The following is an 18,726-nucleotide window of genomic DNA, read 5'->3' on the forward strand; positions in this document are numbered from 1 at the left end:
GGCAGGGCACTAATCAGAGGACAGCTGAGGAGGACCATGGGAGGAGGGGCAAGGCACATCCTTGGGAGCAGGCCTAAGGAAGGCCCAGGCCAGGAGAGAGAAAAAGTTAAAAAGCAAGAACAAGAAAGGGATAGAATAATGGAAGATGGAGAGAAGATAAGGACAAAATGAACAGGTACACAATGCCAATGGGTAAGTGCCTGGACTTCCAGAGGTCTCAGGGGCACCTCTTTCAGCTGGTTCTCAGCAGTAGGAGATTTGGGAATCAGGAGACTGAGGCTTCAGTGCTGGCTGTGCCCCAACTTCCTGGGTGACTTTGTAGATGTCATTTTACCTTTCTGCCTCCTTCCTATTGTCAAATGCAGGCATTCTGTTAGCCTGAAAGTGCTCTGGGTTTTCCGGAAGAAATTAGCTCCAGAAATTTAAGACATTGTCTGCGTGTGTGCAAAGTGTTTGCACTTGTTTCCAAATTTTCACGCTTGGGGGAGGGAGAACTGGTAAGAGGAGGGTAGAAAGAAAGGTGAGAAGACATTGTGGCCAAAGTCGCTTGGCTCTGCCTTATGGTCCTAGGGAACCCAGGAGACTGGGATCCGGCAAAGGGCACATGCCTACAGCCCCTCGACCAGTCCGGCACCCCAAGGCCCACGCGGACATCCTCAGGCTCTGCAGTCCCTTCAGCAAATTCCATTGCAGCGCCCGGGGACGAAAAGTGAGGCACGCCCCTCCCCCCACTAGATGGCACTGAGACGCCTGGTTGGCGGTTTTCAGAATGCAGGAAGGAGGAAAAAAGAATATGGTGGAGGTGCGCTCATTTTGGCTCAAAGGCCCCGTTGTGCAGATCAGGGTGCCGGACGCTCTCTTTTATCCCAGGGCACCTCTTTACCCAGCAGTGCGGGCCCTCGACTTTGGAGTGAGGGTGAAAATGAGGAGTGCACATTAGAGTGAAAACCCAGGGTTTCAGCCTGGGAGGGAGGCTCCCAGCCTTTGTGGCGCTGTCTCACGTGAGCGGGGCCGGGGGTTGGGGGTGGGGCTGCTGGAATGAAGCCGGGCTCGCTTGGGGACCACCCGGTCAAGGTCTGGGGTCCCGCACTACCTCCCAGAGCCCCCGCAGAGCCTAAATCCAGCCGCCACCCAGATAAGGACAAATCCCGTACCGAGGTTTCCTTTAACTCCCCCTCCCCTACTCAAATGGCGAGCCCCCGAGCGTTTTCAAAATATCTGTTAAACACCCCTCGCCCCCCTGCCCCCTATTAAAATTCTCTACCTCTTGTTTTGGAAGGAGCAACCACTTTTCTTCTTTCTTTTCCTGCTGAGGAGGGAGGTGGTGGCCGTTGGAGGTGGGTGTGTGTCGGGGTGTCTGGCGCGGGCGTAGGGCTGGCCTGGGGCTGGTGATGATAACCCCGCGGACGCACTCAGTGCGTGGAATCGCCTGTAGCTAGCAAGGTAGCGCCTGTGGCTTTCTGGGGAAAACAAAGATACGATACAGTCCAAGACACCAGCGACCCAAACCGGGGACGCAGAGAACTTCCTCAGCCCCTCTGAAGGCCGCTCCTTAACAAGCAGTTTTTTCTTTAACTGTAGTCGATTAGAGGGAATTTGCCACTACTGAAAAGAGATAAACAGAAGATAGAGGCAACATTCCTAAATTTATAATAATGCATGTAAACATGCTACATACCACATATATGTATACGTGTATAAATATGGATGTGGTTGGGCACATACTTATCTAGACACCATTGACTTGCCTGGTCAAAGAATAGGCTTAGACATTTCATGCCTGGGAAATGGTGCAGTTTATCTTTAAGGATGCTAGGAAAATAAGAGATGAGGCTCACGTTGCACGGATGACATCACTAGCTTTTGGCTGCGCGCTCCGTGTTCTCGTCTGTGGGTTTTAGCCAAGGCTGCAGCGCTCGGCGCCCGAGCGAGCGCGCGCGGCAGCGGCTTCCTCCGGCGCCCGGACCCGGGCGATGCGATTTCCCGAGCCCCCCGGGCTCAGCCTGGGCTCTCGCTCCCCAGCACCTGCCGAGCCCGCGAGGCCCGGGAGCCGCCGCGGCTAGAGGAGGAGGCAGGGAGGGGAAGCCGAGCGACCCAGCCTCCCTCCCCCACCCTCGCCCCGTTCACCTCAGCGACCACTGCTCATCGGGAGCCTGATCGTGGGACACCGAAGCCAGGATAGGATTCTCTTCACTCTGCCGAGTGAACCGGCATCTCGGCTCCTGGGTGGGCTGCGAAGAAAATGGTGCAATCTGAGAGCGGCTGACCCCAGTTGGGCAGAGCAGACGGGGTGCCAGAGTACCAAGGCTCAGGTGGCGGGAGAAGGGGGCGGATTGTTTTGAAGGGCCGGGGCCGCTGTTTTCCTCGGTGCCTGCAGCATTTTCTTTGCACCTGGGCAGCACTTTCCCGGGGATACCCGGGAGCCAGATGGAGTGAGGCGGAGGCGTCGCTGGAGAGGTGGGTCTGGAGGAGGCCAGGTGGACGCTCCAGCAAGAAGACCCAGCTGGGGAGAGCGGCCTGATGCCCCGGGGACTGGCTGCAGGGCAGGCTGTGCGCCGGGATCGTGCGACCTGTCCATGGTATTGAAGGCGCCATGCGCTGAGCTCCGCGCGCCCCGCACTGTGCGCCCTGGCGGGTGCGCCGTTCTCCGCGTAGCCCGCCCTAGCGCCCGCCAGCTGCCGCCCAGTCGCCGCAAACCCTGGGCCAAGGCTTGTCCGATAACGCCGTCCCGGTGACCGCACCGTCGAACCGAGGGGCCGCCTGAATGGCGAGGCCGGAAGCAGACGACCGGGGAGCTCGCGGGGAAACGTCGGCCGAGACCGTGCGCCCACGGGAAGCCCGCCTCTGATCTCAGCGCACTCTCCAGACGGAGCAAGGGATCTGCTGGTGATTAGAGGACGGAGATTTTTAAAAGACCCCCGATCCAGAGAGGAAGAACATTTCTTCGCTTGCAGACCGGAAGCGGGAGAGTCGCTGAGAGGGAGACCCAGGCGAGACTCTGGGCAGCCGGCCCTGGCATCTGGAGGGTTCCTTCTCTGGCCGGCCGCACCGCGGGTGTTTCGGTTCAACCTGTGGTCCAGCAGCTTCTCCTGATAGCCGCCACCTCCCACCCCAAGAAAGCCTGAAGAGTGGGTCCCGTCGCCACCCTGCACAAAGAAAGCCCAGCAACCTCACCGCAGCCGAGGGCACTTGGTGTTTAGTTTCCGGCCCGAGGGCAGCGGCGCCCGAAGCCGGGCTGCGTGCCCACGCGGCCGGTTGGGAGCAGTTGCTTCCTGCGGGTCAGGGAGGGGGCGGGAGGCGGCCTCGCTTGGCTCGCCGCCGCCTGAGGCTGCACCTGCCCCGGAGGATGCCCAGGAGCTCGCCGGAGCCGCTCCGGATCAGAACTTTTTAGCTACCCGCCCCCATCCCCGCAGTCCCTGGGCCGCGCACCGGCAGGCGGGGGCCGAGGGGGCGCCGCCGCACGGGTCCCCCTGCTGTCCCCCCTCCCCCCTTTGGCTCCGCCGCCCGCTGCTTTGTTCCGGGCGCGCGGAGGGAAGGCGAGGCTGCGGCGGATCATGCCCATGGTGTAGCCGCGAAGCGGAGGCATGGCTGCCGGAAGGTTACTGCTCTACACGGGCCTCTCGCTAGCGCTCTGCGCCCTCGGCATGCTGGCCGTGGCCATCTGCTCGGACCACTGGTACGAGACGGACGCCAGGAAGCACAGGGACAGGTGCAAGGCCTTCAACACCCGCCGGGTTGACCCTGGCTTCATTTACAACAACAACAACAACTTGCCGCTCCGGGCGAGCCGCTCGCGCCTGGACCGCTGGGAGGGCAAACTCCTCCGGGCCCGGAATCGCCGGCAGCTCTTCGCCATGAGCCCGGCTGACGAATGCAGCCGGCAGTACAACTCCACCAACATGGGTCTGTGGAGAAAGTGCCACCGGCAGGGCTTCGACCCGGAGATCGCCGCCCTCATTCGGAAAGGTAAGCGGAGGCGCGAGGCGTGGCGCTGCGGAGAGCCGGGCGCCTCTAGGCCCGGCAGCCCTCTCCCTTCGCTGGCCAGTCTATCAGGTTTACTGGTTCCAAGAGGTCAGGTTATCTAGGCCCAGCTGAACCTTGGAGTGGCCGGAACTTGCCCCCCAGTAGCTGATATTGGAGGCTCTCTCTACCTGGCCTCTGGTCTTGCGTTTGCCTGATGGGATTCCCGTGAAACCTCATGGTCCAGGGTTTTTTTCCAGGATAATGCTTCATCGGTCTCTGAAAAGGAAGGAAATCTATAACGTTGTGGTTTTAGCAGAGAGAGCCCTTTAAAAGTGATGTGTCGGGGTAGACAGACTGTTAGTTTTAATGTGTTTCAGATGTTGAACCAATTCATCAAGGGAAATGGGAAACATCTCACAGAGAAGGCCTTATTCATGCAGAAACGTTTGCTAAGGGCTATACTATACTAGGCACGGTGCAGGCATTGGCCATATAAACATCAGTTAATCACAGCCCCTGCCCTATTGCATCTCAAAGCCTGTTGACCCGTAGCATCATACCACAATTCTTGATTTCTCCTTTTAAGAAACTGGCTGACAAAAGTGACTTGTGTGCATTGAATATTAGCAGGGCTAGGAAGCAGAAAAAAGTCATTCTTTGGGTAACACTGAAGTGGGCACTTCAGAGAAAAAAAAATACTATTTTCAGAAGATTTATATAAAAAATATCCAAAGTATACCAAAACCGAAAACAAACTCTACTTGCTAATGATGAAAATTTATTTGATACTTTAGTATGAACACATACATTTTTAAAAGTCTGCTCATCTGATGCAATTTGTAAATCTTGCATGATTTATACTTTGGGGACCATCCTGTTCCATTAATCCACTAAAATATTGTTTAGATGTATATTAATATTGCCCTGAAGAAGGAGATATATTCTGTTCGTTGGTAGCTGCATCCTGGACGATATGGTGCAATTTTTGAGTCTTGTTACCCCCCCCCGCCCCCCCATGTGTCATTCTCTTCAACTATTAAATGGTGACGGCAAGGTGAAAATGATGTTCTTATCTGCAAAGTCTTTGAGGCCAAGATATAAAACAGTTCTTAATGTCTCAATATTATAATGCAGGTTTGCTGCTGTTTTAAAATATTATTTGTGAGAACTGATGTTTTTGACTTATAAAAATTTTGAAATTGATAAGAAAAAATTGTTAGTTTGAAAAAAAGGTCAATTGTTTAAGAATGACCAGCAGTGGGTATGGTCTAGGTAGCCATTCAGATTTAGGTGAGGTAGGTCCAGAAAGAGGATCCATCTTAATGTTTGTTTTGCAGCTTCTGTAGAATGACTAGGGATTTTGGCTGATTTTGTTGTAAGTGTGTTAATATTACAAACATCACATTTGCTTCACGGTTAGGCTCTTTATTAGAGCACAGTGACCCATTGGAGTTTACAACTTTGTAAAGATCGATAGGATATTAGAGAATTCCAGAAGAGAGCAACTTCAGTTTGGATTTAGAAGTAGGAAAACAAGAGGAAGCAGAATAGTTTTTGACCACGGGTGACTTTATAATAGTTTTCAGATTCTCAGATTCATAAAGCGTTATTTTATCTGTCGTTTTCTGCTTCCATTAAAATTGGAATGGTAGGAAGTTAGTCAAAATGTGAGGAAGAATTCATGTTAATAATGACTGATAAACACTGGTACGACTTGCTGAAGGACATTCTTGGATTTCCTTCCTTGAACATCTCCTGGAACAAGACAGCTCTCCTGTCTGGTATTGGTTAACCCCACATAGAAGGAGGGGGATGGAATTCATGGCTTCTGGTGGTTCCATTGAGAGCTTTGATTCCTCGTTGCTCTGCTTGGCAATCCGGCGAGAAAGGTTGACTTGGTCTGTGCACCAGAGGATTGGTTACCATAGTGACATGTTCTTCCGGTGAAGCTGGAAACGCAGTGACAGGGCAAGGGATAGGGGAAGAATGTACAACATTTTGACTTTGTATCGACTGATTTTTAATTGCAGCAACAGAAAATGGACACGCACAGCAGGGGGATTGAATACACTGATACCTAGAGTTGGCAGGATATTGTATTTCACTTCAACTAATGGAAATGCTGTGCCCCATCACCCAAAATACAGCAATCACTGTCAGCTGCAAGTACCCACTTACCACAGCCGTTTTTGTCCATTTGACGTTCTTGTTAGGTATTATTGAGATAGATGGCATGCCAGCCTTACAAATTTTGAGCAGCTTAAGGTCACTATCTTCATTTTTAACCTCAGAACATAGTCGTTGAAAGCCAGGTCTTCCTTTTCCAAGCTGCAACAGACACATTTTGCAAATAAGTGCATCTTAGCTTAGTAGAATTCACAAGCAATTCCAATAATGTATAGTGTGTAATTTCTAGACTTAATCAATGTTCTTCCTAGATGGGCAGATTTTAGAAGGAAGTTAAAAAAAGAAATTGATATCCCTATATTTAAATTTAGGGCACCTTAGGGAAAGATATTTATCCCACAGTGTTCATTAGCCGCCTAAAAACTTCTCTTAGGCCTTTGTCTTTTTTGGAAACATCTTAGATTAAAATTCTGGGAGATACATGTTGGGCAACGGGAAGGGAAACCAGAGAAAAGACTGTTTAAAATCTGTCAATATTGTGGGAAAATTAGAGATTTCTCTAAATGATCATCCAGCTCCCAAGAACTCCATCATTTGTGGAATCAATGTTCATTACATCAGAAAGTGCTGTTTGTGCATTTTAAAATATAACAAACCAGTTAGTTAATAAGAAAACAAAAGTCAAATCTATATCTGATTTGAAGATAAAGTCCTTTAGATTCATGTTCTTTCTGAAATCCATTCCTTCAATGCCCTGCTGCCATGACTGTACCCACAAATATGCATTTCTGGTCATTGCGTATTTATTCGTTTGTCATATTGAACTGTAAGTTCTTGCAGGAAAGATCATCATTTGTAAAACACATCCACCAGATGCTTGGTATTTGGGAAATATCTCATATAAATTAGGTTCACAGAAATGTATCCGTCAAGAGCTTATTCTAATTGTAGCAACACTTGTGTGTGAACCCAAATAAATGATTAGGCTGAAAATTGTGATTAAAAAAAGGATAAACCAATGTGGCTCTCAGGGCAGGTTAGTGTTGCAGCAGATGCTACGTAATTAAGCAAGGAAGATTTCTTGAGCAAAAGCTTTGCTAAGGAATAAGGGAAACAATACTTTTTTGGATATGTCACTGAACAGACACGTCACCCACAATCATTACTTTTCACAATAGATAAGATTTTAATTATTTCCTTCTAGGAGGTAGGATTGGGTAGAGGGTGTAGCAAGGATCGGTTACCCTTGAATTCCCATATGGCTGTGTCCATGATCAGGTCCTCTTGTCTTCTTGGTTTTCAACTTCATCCATGTCTCCCTGGTAAGACACTGGAAGCGCTGGGGACAGATCAATGAGAGGATCAGTTTCTGAAATCCAAGAGACTTCCAGACTATTAGGAGGAGCAGCTACAGGTAGGACATTGTCCCAGGGAGCATTGCTATTCTTTGGTTTGTACTGAGATGTTATATTGATATGGCTTGAAATAAGTAGACCTTCAACTGAGACTCTAAAAACGTTTTTATTATTTGAAAATAGGCCTTTTAATAGAATTTGACCTTTATAGTTTCCATAATCATGCATGGGTTGTCAGTAGTCTGAAGTTTATTTTAATAAAACATTGCACACAATCACAAATTAATAACATACTCAGCAAATATTTATTGTGCATGTGTTATGTGATGGGCACACATCACTAGAATGAAGGGATGAGTAAGACCTGGTCTTTAAAATTCCCATAGTCTGTCAGCATCACTGAGAATAAAAGACAGTTACAGGATGATGAGAGCAACACAAACAGAGGCAGAGAAACCCAGAGGAGGCAGTGATGGATTGTGTTAATGAGGTGGCATGAGGTAAGGCAAGAGGGGTTAGGGAAAGTTGCCCTGAGGAAATGAAATCTGAACAAGATTTTCACGCAGTTTGCAAGTGGCTGGGGATGAAGGGCATTTCTGGCAAAGAGGCCAGCATATGCATAGCCGTGGAGGTGTGAAACACCAGTTCTGCCTTGTGAGAGTTGATTTCTGGGGTGAGGGAAAGGAGCAGACCAGGAGCTGGAGAGCAGGCGAGGGCCCAGTCAAAGAGCGTGTATACTCAAATCCCCAGTAGCTATGCTACCCAATAGGGTAGCCACTGGCCATGTATGGCTATTGAAATTTAAAATAACCAAAATTAAATAAAATTAAAAATTTATTTCCTTAGTCACATTGGCTACATTACAAATACTCAATAGCCATATGTGGCTAGTGGCTGTCATATTGGACAGTGCAGATTAGAGAACATTCGTGTCATCACAGACAGTTCTATTGGACAGCACTACGTGGAGCCTATAGCCTCTCAAAAGAACCAGCACATACTTTGTTTCAGATGATGGTAATTAAACATGATAACTTGGGCTTAAATTTAAGCATATTATTTTGTACTTGAAGAAAGCTTGCTGCTTGAATGTTTTGGAAAGAAGGTTTTAGTTCGTGATCAATTATGCTAAATCTGTATTTTATTAATTTTCCATCTTTGACTCACAGAATTCTCACACGCTTCTCTCTTCTCACCTTTCCCTCTCCTGATTCCATTAAAAATAACTTGCAAAGTTGACTGAATGGGAAAGATGAATAATAATTGCCAGATACTCTTCTAAGAGTTTTACATATATTAGCTAATTTATTCTTCATAATGATGCTCTGAGGTGGGTATTTTATATTATTTTTTTATCCCTATTCTACCATTGAGGAAACTGAAGTGCATAAAGGTGAATTAACTTGCCAAGTCTCCTGATAAGGAAACGAAGGTGCCAGGATTTGAATTCTGGCTCCAGGTTCGGGGACTCACTCAGCGCGCTGCACTCTGCTGTCTCCACAGAGTCTGTGGGGGCAGGGGCGGGTGGACAGGAGGCTGGTGCACCGATGCTCCAAATTGAAAAAGAAATAGGAAGCGATTTTAGACTCTCACCAGGTGAGACCTGCTCTAGGATTTCAGCTCCTCGAGGAAGATGGTTAGAAGGCAGCTCACACACCTTTCTTTGAGACCCGCTGACAGACGCTCATGCACATTTTGTGATATGATTTTCGAGTATTTATTTTGTTCGCTATGGTAGATGCTGAGCTTATAGACATGAAGGACATATTCATTCCACAAATATTTACTGAGGGCCTAGGGGCTGGGCATCCCGGAGAAGCTTACATTCTGGGAGGGAGAGACAGACAATAAATACATACACATGGAATAAAAATAGTATCTAATGAACTAATCAATGTGTAATACAATGAGAGGTAGTGAATGCCATGAAGTGTCTTAGCCTTTAGAAAGCACAAAGGGGAAGTCGGACAAGCAAGCCAAAATTAAACAGTTTCGTTAGTTTTGGTTTGATAATAGAGGGAGGCTTTCCCTGCTCACAGGAGACACAGGAAACATCCACGGTCTTTCTATACGGCATGCGTGCCCGTGCACACACGTTCTATGGATGCCCGTATGTACAGGTAACCGCACTCGAAGTCACACGCCTCCTCCCCAGTCGTGCTGAAATACAGCTAACCGGTGAGAGCTGACGCTTCCGGAAGGAGTCCCTGAATCTGTCTCTGTGGACAGATGCATGGGGGAGAAGAGGGGTGGGGTAAAGAGATATGTTTTGAGCCCCATGCTGTGTGCTGAGCCCTCTGCTAGGTGTTGGGGAGAACAAAGAGGCACAATGTGGCTCTTGTCCTGAGGGAGCTTACGTGTAGCTCAGGGTTTCCCAAGTTACTTGTCATGTGTGGTCGGATCAGACTCTTCCTCAGGAGGTTGTGTCTCCCTCAACTGGATCAGGAATCAGCTGGTCGGGGAACTCAGGGGTGAGTTCTTTTTATTGAGTCAACAAAGTCAGAGCCTTATCTCTGTTCCAGAAGGTCAGTTTATTTATTCCTTTACTGTAGGGTCGGTAAGGATCAATTAGAGGATCGATTGTGTATATTCCACTTTGGATTGTCAGTTAAAAGTATTTTCTCCCTCTCTGCTATTAGTAGGTAATCTTAGGTCTTCAGGCGGAAACCTAAATGACCCTTCACATGCATGCACGTGCGTAGACATCTAGGTATGAGATAGCAGAGTCACAAATGTTTGTTCAGACGCAGATACTTTCATAATGGCTTACCCCAAGCAATGCACAGAGAGGGGAGGGAGTGCATGACTTGGTGGGTGAGTAGACAGAAAATTTATTCTAACGTCTTGATTGGACGTCTGCTGTTTTTGAGAGAACGCATACATTTTTTTAAAGAACTTTGTTTTGTCATTTGTAAAAGAATGGATTTGGATTATATAAACTTCAAGCTCTTCCACACTCTTAACATTTGATAAGAAAGTTAAATTTTGGTGATAGAGAGTAAATAATGGGCAAATGGTTGAGAGAGGGTGAAAAGAGAGGGGAGGAGAAGCAGAGGAAGGAAGGAGAGGGAAAGAGAGCAAAGTGGAAGCAGAGAAAGGAGAGACATTTCTAAAGGGGTCATCTGTGGGCACTAGTTTGTTAAAGGAAGTGGTGGGAAAGAGAGCAGCTAATTTCACACCAACATACAATCAAGTAATAAAAATCCACGTTTTCTCTTTCTAATAATTTGAAACGCCATGTTTCAGACTGGGGTTAAAACTTGAAAAACTTAATGGAGAACAGTGGTGATGGTTGCACAACAATGCACAACAATGCCACCGAACCGCACACTTAAGAATGGCTAAGATGATAAACTTTATGTTATGTATGTTTTACCAGAATTAAAATAAATAAATTAATTAATGAAAGAAATGTTGAAAACTTAATAGAGAAAGGAACTGGATCGCTGGTCAGTGTGTAGAGTACTTCATGGCTGAGGATCCTCATTCATTCAACAACTTGTTGAGCAGCTACTACGAGCCAGGCCCCAGCCCAGGAATGCTTGGGATACAGGAGTTAATAAAACAGACAAATTCCTGCCCTCATGGGGCTTACATTTCAACACTTTTGAGCATTATATAATTTTTTTTGTTTTTTTTTAAACAAAACTTTTAAAAAGCACTAATATATAAAACAAGTAAAAGTAATGAATACATTCCATGGGTTATTTAAAAATCATTGTATGATGAAGAACACTTCACTGTGTTCATTCTACAAATGTCTTTTTTTTTTTTTTTTTAAAGATTTTCTTTTTTTCTTTTTTCTCCCCAAAGCCCCCCGGTACATAGTTGTATATTCTTCGTTGTGAGTCCTTCTAGTTGTGGCATGTGGGATGCTGCCTCAGCGTGGCCCGATGAGCAGTGCCATGTCCGCGCCCAGGATTCGAACCAATGAAACACTGGGTCGCCTGCAGTGGAGTGCGCGAACTTAACCACTCGGCCACGGGGCCAGCCCTCTACAAATGTCTTTTGAGCACCAACTATGTCAGGGACATTCCTTGGGATGGGGGATCCTGAGTGTAATCCACAGTTCCTGTCCTCAAGGAGCGAAGAAAGGAGGAAGTAAACGAGGAATAGCAAATACAAGCCCCAAGGTTGGTTCTACAGGAGAATTCTGAGCTGGGGGCCTGAGAGATTCTTGAGTTTTGGAGCAGCCAGGGGCAGCTTTGTAGAAAAGGGGATGTTCTTAGCGAGGTTGTCTGTGGATTGATAAAGTGAAGTCTTACCTCATTTAAAAATTACTAATTAACTTTGACGAGGTGACACTTGTCTGGTCTGCCTTCTACCCACTGTTGTCTCCCAGACTCCCAGTCTTCTTCCAACAGGCAGCCACTGTTCCCAGATTTTTATAAATCATATCAGAGATATTCTATTTAAGCAATATTTAAACATCGCAGCAAGTATAAATATGTCAGGCAATGAACAGATGATTCCAGGATGAAAAAAGTTAATTTTTTGCTAAATTTGTGTACACAGAGATAGAGCTGAAAGGCCCATTCCAGGAGTTACTAGGAATCTTTTACAGGTGATTTTGTTCTGAGTGGAAGCTGCTGTTGGTGTTCAAAGAGGTTTGATAAATGTGCTGCTTTTATGGGAGGCTGCAGTATCTGGATTATTTCAATTGATTTTTTTTTGGCATCCAAGTATTTTGCCAAGAAGAGGCAATTTACTTTATATTAGGTCATCTTCATAAATTTGTATCATTTCCTGCTTTTTAAAATGCCCTAGTGTTCCCTATACTGGACCTCACTCTGGTGGATACTTAATTTACTCTAGAGCATCTCTCATTCAGTTTTGGCCTGAATTTCTCTTCATCTTTATAACAGCAATTCTGCTTAGGCAAATATAACTTCTATTCCCCAACGCCCTGGAGCAGTTCACAGGCCTGGATGGGACAGGGGTGTTTTTACCTTAAAGAAGTTCTGTGCTCACATGCTGCTGTGTGTCAACTGACACAGCATTGGAGCACAGCTGGGTACTATCTCATGAGGCTGAAGATGTGTACCTTGCAGCCTGGCACTTCTACTCCTGGGTAGCTACTCCTGAGTCCATGAAGCACATCCAAGAATGTCCATGGCACCACTGTTTGTAATAGCAAAATAAATAAATAAAGAAGAAGGAAAAACTTAGGTGTCCATTCATAGGAAAATGGAAAATGAGGTATACTATATTCACACGATGGAAACTATTGCAATATATTTAAAATAAATACACTAGATCTACATGTTTCCAAGTGGGTAAACATGAAATCTGAGTGAGAAAAGCAGAGTGGGCAGAATGAAATGTAGAGTATGATGCCATTTATAGGAAGCTCAAAAACAGATAAAATAACATTAGATATTGTTTATGGAAACATCTGCATTGTATTTACAAAAATATGCCTGGGACTGATAAACACAAAATGAAGGATGGTGTTTACCTGTCTCAAGACAGGGAAAGAAATGGAATTGGGAAGGTGCTTTAAAAGCCTCTGTGATATTTTATTTCTTAAAAAACAAACAAGATCTGAAGCAGATTGGGACACACATGCATGCCCACTCAAGCTATTTGGAAGGCTGTTACCCTTCTGACAAGAAAGTTAAAATTCACACTATACTGTTCAGTGTAGAGGAGGCAGCTTCTTTAAGGAAAATTCTTGGAAAACTTTGTCTTTGAGGTAATCTGTGACTGACTTTTTAAGTAGTAGCAAGAGGAAGGGAAAAGGAAATTTTGGGAAGAAGAAAATTAGGGAAATCCTAGCCAACGCTTTTCACTGAAGGTGGTTCATGGGGAAGGGTTTAGAAAGAATAAAATTATGTCTTATTCCTCTCTGTGGTGTAAGAAGAGGAAATCAGAGCTTTAAAATGATTTATTTCTGAGAGAGAGACTAACTTACAAGCTTGTGGAGAAAACCCAAGAGTGCCAAGGGCCAGGAAGTTAAACTAATGCCATCCCTTCAATGAACTTGATCAGACATTGAACTTGAAATAGATAAAGCACAGAGGCAGAGAGAGTGTGGGACAAACCAGAGACTGAGCACAAATGTCTGGGAGGGCATTTCAACCCCAAGGGAAGAACTCAGTGTGAACCAGGAAAGGAAAAGCTAAGAATTAATAAGAAGAAATCAGAATGGTACTTTACTTCTTTAGCAGTTTTCATAGCACTTTTGAAACTGAATGGAGAATGTTACTCAGTAAAACTTTAAGTAGTTTTATTGTAGATGAATAAGGTATAGAATCTTTATTCTTAAAATTATGAGAGTGACTTCAGCCAAGACCCCCCCTGTTATGATAATGATATGTTCCACAGTATTTATACAAACTATAGCTGGAACAGGAAAGTCCCATCAGAATTATTGCAAAGGATTCATTTTCACCTGATAATGCTTTAAAAAATCAAAGCTGGGCCTGAAGTTACTAGGGATCATGAAAGTCCTAAAGGATTTCAGGGGGGTGTTGAAGCAGAATAACTTCCATGCTCACGTTTCAGTAACCACAGGGCTGAAGAGATGCCCAGATGCAACCCTGGGCAGTCCTGCATCGAAAGGTCCCCAGGGGACGAGCTGCTTTATTCATTGCAATCTGCAGGCAGGTGGATGCATGTGCTTCTGGCACTTTCTTAGGTGAATGACCTTCCACTCTGGGAAGGGCTGGCCTCTGTCTCTCCAGCCTCTCCCTCTCTCCCTGCTCCTTGAATGTGTTAACACAAAGGAAACAAGGTAACTGTGCATGGCTCTTGCTCTTTTCGGGTGTGGCCTTCTTGCCTGGCTTTCTTCTCTCCCTCACCCTCGCCATCAGTGTACTTAGAGGCCCCTGCCACTAGATTTCCTCCCCCACTCCCATCCTGGGACTACTCCTTCTCTTTGAAAACTTCACCCGCCTTGGCTTTGGAGGCACTCTTCTCTCCTGGATCTGCGTCCATCTCTGTTCTTGTTCCCTCTCTGCTGGCTCTTCTTTCTCAGCCTGTGTGGGCGTTCTCCAGGATCCCACTTCTTTTTCTCACCTTCACACTCTTTGAGCAATCTCCTTCACGTCTGTGGCCATTTCCACTCCTTGATGCTCACGACTTGGTTCACTGGGAATTTTGCTCAGACTTTCCGTCCAAACATCTCACCTATTGGATAGCTCCACCTGGATGTTCCATGCATCCGAAAGAATCTATTTTCTCCTAGAGTCATTCCTCCTTTGTTTACCTCCATCTCGAGGAATGACATCACCGCCTCTCTACTTGCCCAAACCGGAAACTTGAGAGTCATCCTGAGGGCTCCCTTCTCTCCTGCCCTACTCACGCAAGCAGGAAACAAGTCACTTTTACTCCTGATGCTTTTATGCTCATCTCTCCATCCTATTCCCCATGCTGCTGTTAGGTCCTCATCACCTGCACTCCTGCAGCATTCTCCATTTGGTTTCTCTCACCTCTATCTCATCTCTCATCTCTCATGAATGCTTTCTATTCAGAGTGATTTTTCTTAAATTTAAAACTAATCGTGTTATCACTTTGCTCAAAGTCCTTCAGTGGTTCCGGACAGCCTATCAGTCAGGATAAGGTCGCTAATCTTCCCTTTGGCACATCAAGCCCACCACATCTGGCAACATCTGTCCATCTCATCCTTTTCCATACTTTTCTCCATTGGCACACTCTCCTCCAGCCCTGATGGAGTCTTGGGTCCCCAAACAGGTTACACTATTTTATGCCTTGGGAGGCTTTGCTCATGTAGCTTCTTCCTTTGCCTGGAAGTCCCTGTCCCTGCTTGCCCCTACCCCTGAGTCTACCTGGCCAACACCTGCTTCTCCTTTAGGAATCAGCCTCCTAGTCTTGCTTGGTGGTCTTTCACCCGCTCGCTCAGGTAGAATCCTCCTCCTTAGCCTTCCATCACACACCACACATCCTTCTTTTCCAGCACCGGCGACATTTTATTTCCCCATATGTTTCCCTCCTTTTTGAGACTATTTTTGAACTACTTCTTATTCATCTTTTTATCTGCAGTGTTTTGCATAATGCATGGGCTATCATAAGTATTTAATACATATTTGTTGAATGAATGAAGGTTTATCTCAGTTAATGCAGTCGATCTGGAAATCTTAGTTTAAAAAGAGCCATAATTTCACTGGACTAGGGAGACTCAGTATTAAAAGGAAACCTGCTGTGAGTTGTTCTGTAAAGCATATGATAAACTTCAATTTATTTGCTTTGTTAAGATTTGTATTTTCTTAAAGCACCCGTATTTCTGATTCACAAGAGGAGAATTTCAAGTGGGGACGATTCCATTTTTCTTGGATTAGACCTCTTCATTATGATCTTGCCCACTTTCTCTCCTTTTCATGCCTTTCCTAGGCTGGTCCTCCCAGCCATAGCATATTGGATAAAGAGAAGACTACCTCAATTTCTTATTCCTATCATGGATATGAGAATTCCCAAATTCACCTCTGGGTCTGGCATATATGACGATTTCCTCAGGATCTGTTTGCAAGTTTCTGCATATTTATCATCAGTAATGTCTTTAGGCTATCTTGATGAAGCCTCCCTCTCAACTGTTTATCTAGGGCAACTTCTACATATCTCCTCAGATAGTGATTTTGGTCAGATAATGTCCAGAAAATAGAGACTATGCCTTCTGTAACTGCCTCCTCTCTGGTTTATACCTTCATTCACTCTTCATAACTTTCAACAGAAGTGGGTCAATGATGCTGGGAAAACATGGGAAAGATCTGTCATCAATTCTCTGGTGCATTTGCCCCCATTGTGGTTAGTGAGCAAAATGGCTCACAGGAAACATACATCCCCTACAGGGGGACTTGGGGACAGAAAGACATCATGGCCGACCAACACAACTTTGCTTGTGAGGGCCACCAAGTCCCAGTTCACAATGCGTGAGAGAGAGATTCGCTCCTCAGAGTCCCACAGAGATGTGGATTCTCTTCCAAAATGACAGCAGCTGTTGTTCAGACTGGGTCATCTCATGGTGAAGGTTTGCAGGACTTCTTGAGCCATACAATTGCTTGGCTCTCTAAACCAGGTTGAATAAATGATTCATATGAAGGAAACATTTTCTATGACCACTATAACTCCTGGATTTGTTTTATTTAAGTCTATGCTGGGTTTAAGCTAGAAAACTGATTTCTAGCACCTACAGCCCAAGTCATATAAAGTGCTACAGATCAAAATTCAGATGGTAGTAACCATTGGGTAGGAATCCCAACTAAACTTGTGTTTTGAAGAGCTGGATTAATTATAAAAAAAATTATAAAAAGTATTGATGAGCTCTACAGTAATGAACGTCTCATAAAATGGTGGGTAACCCTTACCCTAGCAAACTGTCTTTTGTCATATATATTTATTTTAAGACCTATAGGAACCTAGAGGTTTATTTCAAACTGCAAGGTGGCATTTCATCTCTTTGGGTCAGCAGAGTTGTTAACATTTCAAAGAAGGACTTTTATGCTTCCATGCCAGCAGCATGCCTGTATCAGCTTTTATTACACATATCCGTAGTGGTGTAGTGGGCTGGCTGGGTGCTTGTAGATCAATAAGCTGCTAAAAAGGGAGATGCATCAAAGACCATAATGGCTTCTTCAGAAGATAGATCATCTCCAGGTAGTGAGGTGCATTTAGGAACAATGATGATATCCCTGTATTGAGATGCTTATTATTTAGAAGAAATGGACTCTCTCAAGGTGATGAGTCCTATAATAAAGACTTTAACGTGCTGAACATATACTCTAGGAGGTTTTGTGACCACTGTTAATAGCTGAATTCAGAACAAATTCAGTTTGTTTTATGGAAGAATTCCCAGATGGAGAAATACAGAATTAATTCCCTTGGCCTCAAACACTACTTGATTGTAGTTGTTCTTTGTTGTCTTTTTAATTTAAAAAAATCTTGTAGTTTGAACACTGATTTTTAAGAGACTGGCATGGGCTAGGATACAGCATCAGAGAGGAGTTGGGAAAGGTAGAGGCCCTGCCCTAAACAGAAAGTGATCTGGGTGGGATTGGAGGGTGGCGGAAACTTACAGAAGACAGGACAAGGCTCCTTGGCTACGGTTCTTGACTTGAAGGCTGTGGACACATAGGGTCAAGGTGATACCTGAGCTGAATGTACCTATGTACAGGTGAGTTCCTAGGGAAATGGTATCAGAGAAGATGATGACTGTTTCCAGTGTGGTAATAATTTCTACTCTGTGCTCTTCCTTCATAATTCATGAATAAATTAAACAGATTATATATTCACTTATTCAACAAGTGTTTGATGAATACTTACATGTCAGAATTTGTATGAAGGGCTTATGGTACAGTAGTTCACCAAATAGGCAAAACTCCTGGCCCACATGGAACTTAGATTCCAGGGAGACAATAAAAGGGTAAATAAGTAAACTATGTAATATATTAGACAGTGATTAGTGCTAAGGAGAAAAAAAAAAGCATAGAAAGGAATAAGAAATGTGAGGAGGCAGGGTTGAAATTGTAGATGGAGTGGTTGGGGGGACATCACTGAGAGGATGACTTTCGAGTAAAGACCTTATGATGGACATGAGGGAATTAGCCATGGGGATATCTTGTGGAAGAGGATTTCAGACAGAAAGAGTCACAAGGGCAGTGGCCCTGATGTGGGAGAATGGCTAGCATGTTGGGGAAATAACAATGACAGCAGAATGGCTGGGGACCAAGGTAGGGAGTGCAGATGAGGGGGCTTGTAGTAGGATGTGATATCAGAGAAATAAAGAGCCACCTCACAGAGTGTTTGAAGGTCATAGGTAGGAGTGAGATGGAAATCCATTGTAGGGCTCTGAGAAGAGGAGAGACATGATTAGATTTATGGTTTAAAAGAATTACTTGGGCTGCAGAGTTAATCATAGAGTACAGTGGGGCCAAATAGAAGCAGGGAGACCAGCCAGCGTAGATGGTGGCTGGAACTAGAGTGATGGGAGAAGAGATTGTGCTCTGGATATATTTTGAATGGAAAACTATCAGCATTGGCTGATAGATCAGATGCAGAGTGGGTGAGAAAACAGAGAAGTCAAAGATGGCACCAAGATTTTTAGCCTGAGAGGCTGGCAGATTGGAGTTGTCATTCAATATGATGGATAGCACTGCAGGAGGATCTTGATTTGGGTATCCACTATTTTGGACATGATTACTTGTGAGATGCCTTTTATTTATTTATTTATTTATTTATTTATTTATTTATTTATTGGGTGAGGAAGATTGGCCGTGAGCTAACATCTGTGCTAATCTTCCTCCATTTTGTGTGTGGGCCACTGCCG

At 45.2% G+C, this 18,726-nt stretch overlaps 1 protein-coding gene across 1 annotated transcript in view; it reads left to right on the forward strand.

Moving 5' to 3' along the window:
* The first annotated feature begins 1,878 nt into the window (after positions 1 to 1,878).
* The window catches only part of TMEM178B (transmembrane protein 178B), a 332,665-nt gene continuing 315,817 nt past the window's right edge, over positions 1,879 to 18,726 (forward strand). The window contains exon 1 of the mRNA XM_070617985.1: positions 1,879 to 3,966. Coding sequence (XP_070474086.1) covers positions 3,585 to 3,966 — 382 coding nt within the window. The 5' untranslated portion in view covers positions 1,879 to 3,584. The remainder of the gene's footprint in view (positions 3,967 to 18,726) is intronic.

The sequence above is a fragment of the Equus przewalskii genome, chromosome 4, assembly GCF_037783145.1.
Source record: "Equus przewalskii isolate Varuska chromosome 4, EquPr2, whole genome shotgun sequence".
Taxonomy (NCBI): domain Eukaryota; kingdom Metazoa; phylum Chordata; class Mammalia; order Perissodactyla; family Equidae; genus Equus; species Equus przewalskii.